At 38.4% G+C, this 15,268-nt stretch overlaps 1 protein-coding gene across 1 annotated transcript; it reads left to right on the top strand.

Annotated features, from left to right (window-relative positions):
• The first annotated feature begins 1,638 nt into the window (after positions 1-1,638).
• On the top strand, positions 1,639-6,380 carry LOC126712463 (uncharacterized). The gene is made up of 4 exons (XM_050411791.1): positions 1,639-2,003; positions 4,459-4,561; positions 5,451-5,612; positions 5,948-6,380. The coding sequence occupies exons 1-4, from the start codon at positions 1,723-1,725 to the stop codon at positions 6,101-6,103; spliced, it is 702 nt and encodes a 233-aa protein (XP_050267748.1). The 5' UTR covers positions 1,639-1,722; the 3' UTR covers positions 6,104-6,380.
• The last annotated feature ends 8,888 nt before the right edge of the window (positions 6,381-15,268 follow it).

Here is a 15,268-nt window from a genome sequence, read left to right as displayed (position 1 = left end):
ATTTCAATGAAATATAATATAAAATAGATAATTTTATATGAGGTATTTTGAAAAATGAGAATGTAAAATAGAAAGAAAAAAAAAAGTTGGTTCTTATGCAATGGTAGAATACTCAGACAAGTAGGGGGGGCCAAACTTCTCAAATATTATAAAATTACCCCTAATGTTTTGAAAAATTTTCAAAATATATTTAGTTGGCCCCCCAAACTTCTGAAATATTAGACTTTTACCCCTAAAATTTTACTTAAACTTTACAAAATAAATATGGTTAGCCCCCTAAACTCTTCATATTTCTTGCATGACTTAATTATATTAGTTCAATTTTGCATTTGTTATAATTTTGGCCCCCATTCATAAAATCCTAATTTCGCCCAATCTTATGCGAATGTTCTAACTAAGGGCAAGACTTAGGTACAGTACTTAGATGCTATTTTTTAAGTTCCTCTATTAAGATTCTACCATGTGTGGATTTTTTCTCATTGGTTGGAAGTGTATTTTTTATTTAGGTAGTCACATGACTAAATCTTAAGAGACGAACTTAAGGAACAACACCTAAGGTACTGTATTTAAGTTTTGTCCTCTAACTAATTATTTGTATTTTAGTTACTGTGGTGGCTCAATCAGATGGAACGAAGGTTTTGGGTTGAAACCCCCCCTCCCTATTAACTTGTATTATGGGTTAAGAATATCTGACAATGGGAGGCCTCAAAGATGGCGATGTAGTTTATATAGGAAACATATGAATGTTTTCCTTTATCTTGCTTCATTTCTCAAATCCCTACACATCCCGAGAACATCACAGTGTATTTGCCCCCTTTTTTATGAAATCTGGACTTGACCTCTTTCTTCTCGTAAAGTATTTATCCTCTCTACTCTCGTGTTTCTCTTTCCCAATTTTTCCAACCCCTTCTCTCTCACCCATCGATCTTTATTTATAGGCTTCCCTTAGTGGGATTGTCATGATGAGAAGAGAGTGTTTCCCATGTTGGTGGGTCCTTCTAAGTTATATTATTGACCAGATGAGACCCGTTGTTTGTAATTGGCATGACTTTCTTGGAACTTGTACCAAGCGCCAATTGGTACTCGGCTGGCGGATTCCCCTAATGCATTATTTATTGATCTCGACATAATAGGAGATGTTCGGTCAAGCTGTGAGCTTGGGCCAAGCCCATCTAAGGGACGAGCTAAGTGCCCGGTTAGTAAGCAGGGCAGAAAGGGTCCGTTTTAATAAACGTGTCCTAAGCTCGGTACATATCGATAGCTGTGAACAGTACAGATAGATGGTCCACAATTACAATCATTTGAAACAAAAAGTTGGTTGAACAAATTTTCTGTTCAATCTATTTAAAGGATTAAAAAAAATCAAAATGTACTTATTTTGGAAAATAATAAGGAAAAAAAAAATCCAAGCATAGCTAAATATAGTCATTTGAAACAAAAAGTTGGTTGAACAAATTTTCTGTTCAATCTATTTAAAGGATTAAAAAAAAAATCAAAATGTACTTATTTTGGAAAATAATAAGGAAAAAAAAAAAAAAAAAATCCAAGCATAGCTAAATATAGTTCATCGAATGTAGACATTTTTTTAAATATACAAATAAGGTAGACATCTGTTTTTTAATATACAAATGTACAAACGTAGACATACAGGTCTGAGTCATTAGTTATATCCGACAGTACTAAGGAACACCCAGAACAGCAAAGACCACAAAAAGGAAAACAATGGAGAGCCACAATCACAAGACTGTGCTATTGCCATCGGCTTTATCTTTTTTCATGTTCTTGGTATTCTACGTTGTCAACGTTGGCGCACAAACCTTACCACCTGCGAGGACTGATGGGTTCGTTTACAAGAACCACCAGGTCAACTCGGACACAATCATAATCGAAGCGTTCTATGATCCAGTCTGCCCCGATAGTAGGGACTCATGGCCACCACTCAAAAAAGCTCTTCACTACTTTGGCTCTCACACTTGGCTCGTCGTTCACCTCCTCCCATTACCGTCAGTATCTAATTTCTCTCTCTCTCTCTCAATTCTTCGTTTTTTTTTTTTTCTTTCTCTGAATTAGATTGCCTTTTGGTTTTTTCAATTTCATATATTGATAACTAGTACAGATGATACATAATTATTTATTTTCTGGAATTTGGATGAATGTTCAATGTGCTTCAATAAATGGGAACTTGATTCAGCTGCAAAAGTAAAGTAAAAGAGAAGTCTTTGTCATAAATTCATGACGTGGGCGAATATTCTGTATTGAAGAGAGAATTCTTTTATTCTGATATCTTTTAACGGGAGAACTAATAATTTCAGCAAAAAAACGGGAGAACTAATAATAATAAAAAATGTTTAATATTGCAAACTACGTCATAAAAGTTGGAATGATTGGATTTTATATCCGGAAATTTTAGAATTTAAATTTTATTCTTGAAGTTTGGGGGTATTTAGATTTTACATCTGATGTTTAGAATTTGGATTTTACTCCTCAAATTGGTGTTTGGATTTTATATTATGAAGGTTCAGAATTTGAATTTTACTCCTTAATTTTGAGGGTATTTAGATTTTACACCCCAAATTTTAGGGATTAAAATCCAAACACCCTTAATTAGGGGTAAAATACAAATTTTGAAATGTTAGGATTTAAAATCCAAACAACCCAAACTTTAGAGGTAAAATTCAAATTCTGAAACAAATCCAAATAATCCCAAACTTTAGTGGTGTAATTTGCAAATTTATCCAAAATGTTATAAATCGGTGGCCTTAGGGCAATTGTTAATAAACCATATTATTAGTCATTTTTTCATATAATGTTTTTAAAAATAGTTCATAAACTAATGCCCATAAGACATTCATTAACATTTTTCAATAAAAAATAGGTCCTTGTTAACGCCCTACTTCAGGAAAGTTTTGATACTATTTTTATAACAAATATAAAAAAGTTATTAAAAAAAAAAAAAAAAAACTGTTGCTTTTTTCTTCTCTAATTAAAATTTTCTAAAAATGTATCCTAAATCAACGCCACTATCAATTAATTCTGGAGATTCTGAATGTCTGTGGTGCTGGGAAGTGTGTAGGCTATTCTACTTTGGGTTTAGTTAGCAATATGGATCGCTGATAGCATTTAGTAGGTGGATAGGCACTTCTACAAGAACACTAAGTTCCTCGAGAAAAGCACACAAAGGCTTCAATTTTTATTAACTCCGAAAAACTGATTACAAAAATGGAGTCCTAACAGTATTTATACATGTTGTTAGGAATTGGCAGCCACTAGGGAGCTTGCCAAGTGTCAAACTAATATTGGTTAATGCTATTCCAAATAACAAACTAGATAATGAGAATCTGTTATAATAGATTAGAGTGGCTGCCACCCTTGTAACTAACTGCCTGAAGCCCATTGTTTGGAAACAAGGATTGTGTAACTAAGTAACCACTGAACATATAAGACTCTTCCAAGCTGCATAACTGCTTTGCTATTTTCCACTAGTCTTGGCTGTAAACTTCAAAAGGATTTTTCTCAATCAATTTGCAGCCACTTGATTGACTTCTTAACATCTTAAGATTGAATATAAGATGCTCCTACATCAGTCTGTCTGATTAGGAGTCACAATTTACAATGAATGTTGTCTGATATGGAGTCACAATTTACAATGAATGTATGACCCTTTTCTAAATTTGGGTTTTTCTGAGGTCTAATTAGGTTATTACTAGTAGCTGCCAGTTTTTGAACAGTTTTTTTTTTTAGTCTGTTTTGTCATGGTTATAAGTTATAACCAACAATCACACAAAAATTTTCTCATTTTCCAGTTTAGAAATTCAACCATGGATATCTGTCTCTTTGATTGCCTCTGCTGAATTCCACTTGCCCAGGTCCTTAGCTTGATTGTGCATAGAGCTTAACTACTTAAGTGTCGCTTTGAAAAGATTCTTACCATGTATGTTACTTGCGCAAATTTACTTTTCACTTCGGGTTCAGAACATCAGATAAGTCATCACAAAGCAAAACTACTGTACTGCCAAAGAAATAAACATAGAAGAAGAAGCCAAACACTGTCAATTGGCAATAACTGAAATCATTTGTGCATTAAAGATAATCTATGCATTGTGATTATATGATCATGTTATGATGTATGAGCCCAATGCCTAAACAACATCAAGGTTGTTATTTTTCTTATTATATGTAGTATGTTGCTCTAGGAATCAACCTTTCCAAATAAAATTGGGTATAAAACTGCCTATCATTACCTCTTCCAGACTTTGCAAAAGTGGGAGTTTATGCATTGGGCATGACCTTTTTTCATGTAGTATGTTGCTCTATACAACCAAGAAAAGACTTTGTTCGATTATAGGCGTAAATAACTGCTTTAATTTTGAACATGAACAACTTAGTTATCGTTTCAGAAATATGATGAACCTTGTCTGCTCTTAACGTAATTATTGATCTTCTTTCCGGAAATTGCAGTTACCATGACAATGCGTTTGTTGCATCTCGTGCCTTGCATATTGTAAACAACTTGAATACATCTGCTACTTTCCCCTTGTTGGAGCACTTCTTCAAGTATCAGGTTAGGATTTCCACGATCTACGGTATATCCTTCTCTTATTCCAAAACTTCATTTGAACTTTTCTTATTTTAAAACATCATTTGAATTTTTCTGTATTGAGATATAACATTTAAGAATTGAAGAGTAACTCCACCATCCTGCTCTCTGCTGCTCATATATTTGAGTGTTTTTCAGTTTCACATCCAATCAACTTTACAGTATATTTCTGAAAGACATGATCTATATTTAATGTTAAGTTATTTTGGTTGTTAATTTTAGCACAATCTGTCACATGATTAGCATTCTAGCAGTTTGTGGGACGCTGCTAGTAGATGTGTTGGTATTCCTATTTCTCATTCCTAGATATCTTCTCAATTGATCCTTTGATCTTTCTCTCTCCCTCCCTTTTTGATAAGTCTTTGAGATCTCCACTGTGTGTACTCTGTCAGCAGTTAATTTTCTATGAAACATCAATTAGCAATTAAATTCTATGAATTTATGCTCCCCCTTTGTTTCTTTAGCTTTTTGTTCTGCTTTATAAGATCTCACGATGGCTTCAAGGTTGGTTGATCTCAATCTATTTCACCCGTTAGTTGGACTGATAGTGAGAGTCGTGAGACACCTCTTGCATGGACCAATCATTAAGATGCTGCTGGCCTCCCTCGTCTATTTGGAAATTAGATGCTGTTCCATGTGAATGAAAATGTGAAAGCCAAAGTTTTTCCTAGTTAAATTTCTTTTGAAACACTGGATGTTACTTATTGTGATTTGGCGTGTCTCTCTTACTGTTTTAATAAATAACAACCGCTCTTGCTGCTAGTAATTACTAATTAGGCAAATTCAATTTTTTCTTGTCAGTTGCAGTCATTCATTTTATTCAAAGACTAAACTTGTTGCCTACCATAAACAGGAGAAATTTTACACTGCCCAAACTCGGAACTTGTCTAGAGCTGTCATCGTAGAGGAGATTGTGAAGTTTGCTACAGAAGTAGTTGGGAGCTCCTATTATAGTGTTATTAAATCTGGCTTCAATGACACAAAAACTGATCTCAAAACAAGAATTTCATTCAAGGTAAGACAATCGGTTTCATTTTCAAATTGGTGTAATATCTTATATTGCTGCAATACTGCTATAAATGACTGAATGTCGCTGGTCACTAGCTGTGATAGATTTCTTATGAAAAGCTCAAACAATTTCTAGGAAGTGGGATCATAGATATGGTTCCATTATGTGAAGTTTTGTTAGCTTTATACAATAATTTCTCATTTTCGCGAAACATCATCTATAATACAATCGTTGCTGCAACCAACAAATTCACATCTTGTTCATTCCATTTTATTCATTCTACTCTTTAATATATATCATTTCTATGATAACCATAATTTGAAATGTCTTTTGAAATGCAGTATTCCACCTCCAGAGGGGTATATGGGACACCTTTTTTCTTTGTTAATGGATTTCTATTGCATGATAATGGCTCCACTATAGACTTCAAAGGATGGAAAAGCACAATTGATACATTGATTGGTGCACAAGGCAGCAAGGGGCGTTTATTCTTATGATTTGGCTTTGACTGATCTCACTTTGCTCAAACTGTATGGAAAGTAGAAAGAGTCAGCACCTTGCCGGCAGGCTGTAGCACTAAGCTCTGTATGCTAGGCTAGCTGCTCCAATAATCATGCAATAAAGGGTTTTTTTTCTTTCTTAATAACAACAAAGAATTTGGATGCATTTTGCTTCTGTAATTTGTATGTTTTGTATTGTGATTGGTGATAAGTGCCTCTTGAAACTGTAACCATAGTGCGTTTGGTTAAATTCTAAAATCGAGCTTTTCAATCTTGTAAACATGAAAAAGTGAGTTTTTGTGTCGCATTTCCTGTGTAGCAATAGTAAATCGCCACTTTTTCAAAAAGCCCAAAAGGCAAAAAGTTGAACCAAACTCATCCTAAATAAACATGAGTGAAAATCAAGCTTATTCATAGTTAGGGTTGATAGTGAACTAGTGAGTAGTGATCAAATTCAATGAATAAAGCTCCTATTCGACACCCATTTCATGCTTTAGGGCCCATTTGTTTTAGCTTATAATCAAGCTTATTTTCATTGCGGTGTAGTTTTTTAAAACCTTACTCTTCATTTAAGGTAAATTCATATTTTACTCAATTTAATTTTTAAACAAAATAAACCAATGAAAATAAGTTCATCCCTCACCTCTCCTCCAAAAGATCTCACTACTTCCACTCTTCGCTATGAGGTTGGGGAAAGATGAATCTGTTAGAACAATTAGATAGATAAAATAGAATAGAACTTCTTCTTCTTCTTTTTTTTTCTTTTTTTTCCTTGAGAATAAAGTAGAATAGAAGTAGGTGAGTCAAAATAAAACTTTTGCATTGTTCCAATCCGGAGTTTGTAAGTTGTAACAGCCAAAGCTTTCTCTTCATAACTTCATAATGTGCCAACAGAATCTGGTGCATTGACATCAGTGTTTTGGTACTTGATGTTCAAGTCAATTACAACTTCATTTAATGGTAATAATGCCTCCACATAAGTAGATTAACAAGTGTAAGGTCTAAATCACAAGATCAATTTATAGATTATTATTATTAAATCATGAGATTTAAACCTGTTACATAACTTTTAACGCTATAGGTTGAAACTACATAAAAAAAAAAAGAAAAGAAATCATATGAATAAAAGTATGCTGGATGATCATTTGATTATTGCCTGTGAATTTGAGAAATTTTTCTCCAAGGAAAATCTTGAATCCTAAATTTTTAGAGCCCGTTTGGTAAGAGATTTTTAGTAACGTTGTTGTTGTTTTGTGGAAATACAGGTGGGTGAAAAAATGTATAAAAATACATATAATATTGTTTAAATACTGAAAACTGTTGTTTAAACAATAGTATCAAACACTCCCCTAGTCCCCCTATTTAGAGTTGAGTGGGGAAAGACCATTTGGGATTTGTTTAACTATTTGTTTAACCATTTGTCGGGTTGGAAATGTCCCAAACAGTTCTTAGGCCCGTACCCATTAACAGCAAAATACAGCTGGCAATTTGTTTGGGCCACAGTTGGGTAAGAGTATTGAAATTTATATAGATGACATGGTGATAAAAAGAAAGGTAGTGTCCGAGCACATGAGAGACCTTGGGAACACTTTTGAAATCCTGAGAAGACACTAACTACGCCTCAACTCGTCCAAATGTTCATTTGGGGTAGGATCAGGAAAATTCTTAGGCTACATGGTGATCCACAGGGGGATCGAGGTCAGTCTTGATCAAATCAGGGCTGTAAACAGCTTGTAGCCACCACGGAACCCTAAGGAGGTCCAAAAGCTTACCAGCATGATTGCTGCCTTAAACCGATTTATTTCTTAGTCGGCAGATTGGTGTAGACCCTTCTTCTTCTTGTTGAATAAATGGAAGGGATTTGAATGGACCGAAAAATGTGCTTTGGCCTTCCAGCAACTTAAAGAATATCTGTCTCAACCACCAATCATGTCTAGCCCCGAAACCGATGAAGTCTTGTTTGCCTACATTGTCGTGGCCCCTCATGCAGTAAGCCTAGTGTTAATTCGAATGGACAACAACGTCCAACGACTAGTCTACTACGTGAGCAAATCATTGCATGAAGCCGAGACCACTAACTACCATTAGAAAAGGCCATCCTAGCAATGGTTCAAGCCACACGAAAACTTCCCCATTACTTCCTGGCACACATAGTTATTTTTCTAACCCAGTTTCCGCTCAGGTCCATACTCTGTAGTACTGATTACACAAGGAGTCGCTAAGTAGGGCACGATCCTAGGGGCTTTTGACATTAAGTACATGCCTCGTACCTCCGTCAAGGGCCAAGTCCTCGTAGATCTGGTAGCCGAATTTGCTAAACCCTCGTTAGAAAAAGAAGCAGGGGCGTAAGGCATGGATGGAAAATCAGTTGGCGCAATCTCTCTACAAGAGCCCACATGCTGGAAAATATACATTGATGGGGCAGTTAACCAAGGGGCTCCGGAGTGGGGCTAGTTCTGATTTCCCTTGAAAGGATTACCATCGAAAATTCACTAAGACTAGGTTTCTCGGCCACAAATAATAAAGCTGAATATGAAGCCCTCCTGGAGGGAATGTCCATGGTTCAGAAACCAGGCGGAAGAGTAGAAACATGTTCTTGGACTCTAGACTGGTTGTTGACCAAGTAAATGGGGAGTTAGAAGTAAGAGACGAAAGAATGCAAGACTACTTAGACTAAGCTAAATGCCTACAATCACACTTCAATTCTTTTAGCTTACTGCATATCCCTAGAAGTGGAAACACATATGCTGACTCCTTGGCAACGCTTGCCACCTCCTCGGCTCAAAGTTTGCCCCGAGTCATCCTTGTGGAAGATTTATACAAAACCATAGTGGCAAAGAGAGGAGTAATCCATGTCCATGTCAGAGTGGGACATGGCTGGATGGACCCTCTAGTACTGTTTCTAAAGGAAGATATTCTGCCCAAAGAGAAGACCGAAGCTAACAAGATACAAAGAAACGCTTCTCGGTTCTGGCTATTCAAGGACTAGAAGTTGTATAAACGCTATTTTTCTGGACCATACTTACTCTGCGTACACCCTGAGGCCTCAGAACTAATCCTGGAGGAGTTACACGAAGGGATTTATGGAAGCCACACGGGAGGCGGGTCCTTATCTCATAGGTCCATCACCCAAGGCTACTGGTGGCCGAACATGCAGAAAGAAGCACACGAATACGTGAAGAAGTGTGACCAGTGTTAGAGGTTTGCACCAAACATACATCAATTGGGAGGGAACCTCAATCTACTATCCAGCCCTTGGCCATTCGCTCAGTGGAGCTTGGATATTGTCGGGCCCTTTCCCAAGGTAGTAGGGAGCAAAAGGTATCTGCTCGTCGGCACTGATTATTTCACTAAATGGGTTGAAACTGAATCTTTAGCGAATATCAGAGATGTGGACGCCAAAAAGTTCATTTAGAAAAACATTGTTACCCAATTCAGAGTCCCTCACACCTTAATCTCAAACAATGGCCTTCAGTTCGATAGTAAGGCTTTCAGAAGGTACTGTTGCGAATTGGGAATTACGAATAGATATTCTACCCCAGCATATCCTCAGAAGAACAGGTAAGCCGAGGCTATTAACAAGGTCATAGTGAACAGACTTAAGAAGAGGTTATACGATGCAAAGGGAAGATGTGTAGAAGAACTGCCGCATGTCCTGTGGACGTATCAGACCACACCCCGCAGATCAATAGGAGAAACCCCCCTTTTCAATGACTTACAGGACCGAGGCTGTTATTCCTCTAGAAATGAGCTTTCCAACGCTAAAAACCAGCTCATTTTGCCCGAGCAGTAACAATGAGCTGCTAGAAAAAAGCTTAGACCTTATCGAAGAAAAAAGGGAAAGGGCAATGGTCCAACTAGTCTACTACCAACACAAGTTTAAGCAAGGTTATGATGCTAAAGTAAAGCCAAGGCCACTAGTGCCTGGGGACTTAGTGTTGAGGGAAGTTCTGGGCACAGCAAAAAATCCAGCATGGGGAAAGCTTAGGCCAAATTGGAAAGGACCATATTGTATCACCTCAGTGGCTGGCATTGGGGCATATTTTCTAGAAGATTTAGATGAGCATGTAATACCACGCCCTTGGAATGTAAACAACCTGAAGATGTACTATTATTAATGAAAGTTTCCTTTCTCGATAAATTCTTTTATTGTACAAAGCCTTCGTGCTTCTTATTTGACATTTATTCAAGTATTAAACAGAACCTAAGTCCTGCATGGCTACTCGGACCACAAGTTTAGGGGAAATTAATTACTCCAGACATTTGTTCAAGTATTAAACAAAACCTAAGTCTTGCATGACTCCTCGGACCATAGGCTCAAGGGAAATTATCCTTATCTTGTTCACACTTAGTTAGATCTCTTGGAATGCGAATAATGAACGACAATAAAGTTGAAAGCAATGAAAATAAAAACCCAAAAAATAGAAAAGAAGTTCATTCATTAACTTAAATAAAATTCATATTACAAGCGGTGGTAAAAGCCACAGAAATGAAAAACAATAGTGAAATAACAAAGGAAAATCCTACATCTATAATTCTAGACTTTGTCTTTAGGCGGATTTTTCTCAGGGTCAATAGTCTCAGAGCGAGCTCCTTTAGCTTTGGACTTAGATTCAGTGTCCTTAGCCTGCGAGATGACATCTCTGATTGTGAATGAGCCCTCAGATGGCTTGTCCTTTTTTGGTGGCTGAGCCTTCTTGTCCACTCCTTCCCCCCTAGGAACGTCGGTGTCAGGAAGGGTGGCCTGGGTGGGAAGGAGATTCTCGGTAGGAGAGTCCGAGTCAGGAATCTCTCAAATATCCTTTGGGAAAAAGATATTCTTAGCCCTTCTAAGCTCAAAGTCTACAGGTACTCCCACTCGATCCATTGCCACTCCCCAGGACTCGGTTCAGTAGTCCCTGCAAATCACAGCCACCTTTTTAGTCAGCCTGGTCTCAGTGTCACACACCCCACATTCATAAAAGGCCTTCACCACTCAGCTGCTTCCTTAGCCACCCGAGCCGCGTCCTTGGCTTGTTGCAGCTACGTCTTGAGGTCTAAAACCACTTGCTTCTCGGTGGCCAGGTTTATTTCTGTTATATGTAGCTTCTGGCGCATGTCCTCGACCTGCTTCTTCGTGGTCTTAAGGCCTGCCATGGTGCTGTCTTGGACTTGGATAGCCTCCTTGACCCTATCGGCCAAGCTCTCCTTCTCTTGCCTAAGGGCTCCAGCAACTTTTTCAACCGCAAGCCAGGCCTAAACCTCAGCGTTCACCTCCTCGTGAGAGTTCTTAACCTATTCCTCGGCCACGTAGATTTGCTAAGTCACCTACATAAAGGTAGTGGAAGGATCATCAAAACATGGGCAACAAGTAAATTAACATAGAATCTGGAATTTGAATGATGAAAGGTTTTTGGTTTACCATTGCAAGGTCCCTCTTCAACGACATGAAGAGGTCTGGCTGTCTTGTATTGCTGAGCCCATCCATGTCACGGGATAGGAGAAGCGGCTGCTGCAAATTCTCGGTGAGGTATGTCGCCTGTCCCAGCTAGGAATCCTAAAGTGTCGCGGCCAAGTCAATCCTAGGAGACCAAGTGCGCTGCCCCCTTCAAACTACAACCTCGTCTCGGCTGTTTATTGACTTAATCTTTTTGTCTTTAGGCTCCTTGCCCTTCTTCTGCAATTTAGCCTTCTAAGGCCCGACCTCACCCTCCTCTAAGTCATCAACTGGCCTTTTTCTCCTCAGGTTCAGATTGGCCTGCAACCTGGGGTCAGTGGGAGGAGGAAGGGAAGGAGGAGGGAGGCTGACAGGAACTTGTACGTTAGGGGCATCCTTGGAGGATTGCCCTTTGTTCCTATTGGCCATATTACCTTTAAACTAGATCTCGGCTTCAAATCCATGCCTTCCTCTTCAATCTCTTGGCTGATGTTAATTCGAGCAACTATCAATCTCGGAGAATGTGCCGTAGAGAATCGATCAAGAACTGAGTCAGAGTCTGAGAGCTCCACTGGCCTTGTTGGCACTTCACCCTCTTCGTTAAAGCGGAAGTGATCGATCTCAGTTTCGAGGGATGAGTGTGTAGAATCAATCTATTCCCCTAGAGCGGCTACCCCTTGGGGAACACGTTGAGCGGGCGATTGGACTGGTAGCAAGTCTCTCCGAGCTAGGAATCTCGGCTTGGAAACGTTAATTCAGGCCAATCTAGAACTCCATACCCTTATTGCCTAGCCCACGTCCTGGAAAATACGGGACAGTGGCTCGTAGTCCAAAATGAGGTGAGCGACCTGCAACTGCTCGTCTTCGCTCACAAAAATCTCCGACCTTAGGAGGTAGTTAAAAGCTTGAACGTTGACTAGACTGATCCTCAGGGTGACGTGTGCTTTGATTGCAAAACATCCAAAAAGGAGGTTATGGTTAATCCGAGAGAACAAACAACTAAAACAAGTAGAGGGAAAGCTTAGAAGACTAAGATCCCCACCGAGGGACCTGATCCTAGAATACCCCACCTGGTGTTCCTACTCTAACTGGACAGTGAAAACCGTCATGCCAGTCCTTGGAAACGACCAGATAATCATCCTTCAAGCATTTGTTGGACTTAGGAAGGCAAGATATCAGCCTCACCTCGTCAGATCGAGATTTGAGGTAATACGCCCCGGAAAGGCAGTGGCACTTGTACAAGTAAGCAACATTGTGCCATGTGAGGTCGAGGTTCATCTGGTCATTCAAAGCATCTACGCACCCTAAAACTCGGAACATATTAGCGGCGCATTGGTAGGGGGTTAGCCTATGGTTAAGCAAGTAATCTCTAGTTATCCTACCCATAGGGAGCATCATTCCTCCCTCTATGAAAGCGATCATAGGAATGGCAACCTGGCCCGTTTCTCTGTTAGTTAGTATTTGGTCCGAAGGGCAATATTCTAAACCCACTCCTTGTGGGATATGGTACCTGGCCCTAAAACCCTCCATACCGGCCGGCGAATCTACTAGGTACTTGAACCTACCGATCTAGGTGACCGGAAGTGACAGAGAGAAAGGCTTATAAAAGAAAAAAGGCCGAGGAGAAAAAAAGAAGAAGAAGAAGAATATAAAGAAATGAAAGACTTACGAGAACACGTAAAATAAATCTCTTAAACTTTCAGAAAGATTTGCAGGGAATCCTTACAAGAAATGGCTATGGAGACTCAGGAACTTAGAATGTTTTGTGAGACGAGGCGCTGAAGTTCTCTGGAACACTTGAAGATTTTTCTGAAGAAAAGAGGAAAATGATTTCCCTCAGAGCTTTATATAGAGGGGGAGAATAAATGGGAGTACTTATGCTCAAAATGCTAAGGGAATGTCTGCTGTTGGATTAGCGTCTCACCGTTGAATGCGGGGGACATAGAGCCGCCTGGAGTAATTAATGACGCCTCATGGGCTATGAAGCATCAATAACAATTATGAGGCGCGTGAAACTGTGCTCCCACACGTGTAAATCAAAGAATTGGTAGGACTTATCCCTTAAATATCAAAATCCCTCTTTTTCTCACCGGATAAAAGGGAAAAATTGGAATTTTGAGGAGCTATTGTAGGGACAAAGGCCCAAAATCATATAGTGGCCTTTGAGCTTCACCCAGGACAATTGACAAGTCTGAGGAGAGACAAATGGTTGTAAAAGAGACTCCCAATTAAAGTCTCATAAACAGAAAATGCATGAAAGATGATCCGAGGAGGAATACCTCCTCAGATGCGATCGATGTAGCTCAAATGCGTAACTCTAAAAATTAGAAGGCCCTAGTGATAGGAGTGTGCCATATAAACATACGAGGAAGAAGGAAACACACAAAATATCAAAAGAAAAGCTGCTACCACCGCATTAAATGCATTGCAGCTACTTTTCTGGCCGCATTTATGTGGAGGGGACCTCTGAACAATGTTGCCTTGGCTACCACAATTCACAGAAGGCTAAAGGGGGGTGTCTGATGGGACGGGCACTCAAGTGGGAATTCAGATGATTAATAAGTGTAGGATTAAGATGGCTCGAAGAGGGCTATATAATGTGAGAGATCCCCATGAGATAGGGATCGGGAAATAGAGGGAGAGAACACTGTAGAAACCTAAGTTGTCTCAATATCCAATTGTAATCATCATACACAATTATAGCCTCCTCAGACTTAAAGTCCATTGATATCAATATGTCTTATTTGTGCTTAACTGTCATTCAAGACTTGCCGCTGTACAACTCATTAGTCCCTAGCTCTTCAACCCATTCTCTACAAATTCATTGTGTTGGGCCTCTTGAACCAAGACTCCATACATATTTAGGCTTAGGCCCTAAATTGTGTCCTTACAGCCACTCTTTCAAAAAGCCCAAAAGACAAAAAGTTGAACCAAACTCATCCTAAATAAGCATGAGTGAAAATCAAGCTTATTCATATTTAGGGTTGATAGTGAACTAGTGAGTAGTGATCAAATTCAATGAATAAAGCTCTTATTCAACACCCATTTCATGCTTTAGGGCCCATTTGTTTTAGCTTAAAATCAAGCATATTTTCATTGCGGTGTAGTTTTTTAAAACCTTACTCTTCATTTAAGGTAAATTCATATTTTACTCAATTTAAATTTTAAACAAAATAAACCAATGAAAATAAGTTCATCCCTCACCTCTCCTCCAAAAGATCTCACTACTTCCACTCTTCACTAATGAGGTTGGGGAAAGATGAATCTGTTAGAACAATTAGATAGATAAAATAGAATAGAACCTTTTTTTTTCTTGAGAATAAAGTAGAATAGAAGTAGGTGAGTCAAAATAAAACTTTTGCATTGTTCCAATCCGGAGTTTGTAAGTTGTAACAGCCAAAGCTTTCTCTTCATAACTTCATAATGTGCTAACAGAATCTGGTGCATTGACATCAGTGCTTTGGTACTTGATGTTCAAGTCAATTACAACTTCATTTAATGGTAATAATGCCTCCACATAAGTAGATTAACAAGTGTAAGGTCTAAATCACAAGATCAATTTATAGATTATTATTAAATCACGAGATTTAAACATGTCACCTAACTTTGATCGCTATAGGTTGAAATTATATTAAAAAAAATAAAATCATATGAATAAAAGTATGCTGGATGATCATTTGATTATTGCATGTGAATTTGAGAAAATTTTCTCCAAGGAACTAATTTTCTAGAGTCTGTTTGGTAAG

Source organism: Quercus robur, chromosome 2 (genome assembly GCF_932294415.1).
Source record: "Quercus robur chromosome 2, dhQueRobu3.1, whole genome shotgun sequence".
NCBI lineage: Eukaryota > Viridiplantae > Streptophyta > Magnoliopsida > Fagales > Fagaceae > Quercus > Quercus robur.
This window is presented reverse-complemented; position numbering and strand designations above follow the sequence as displayed.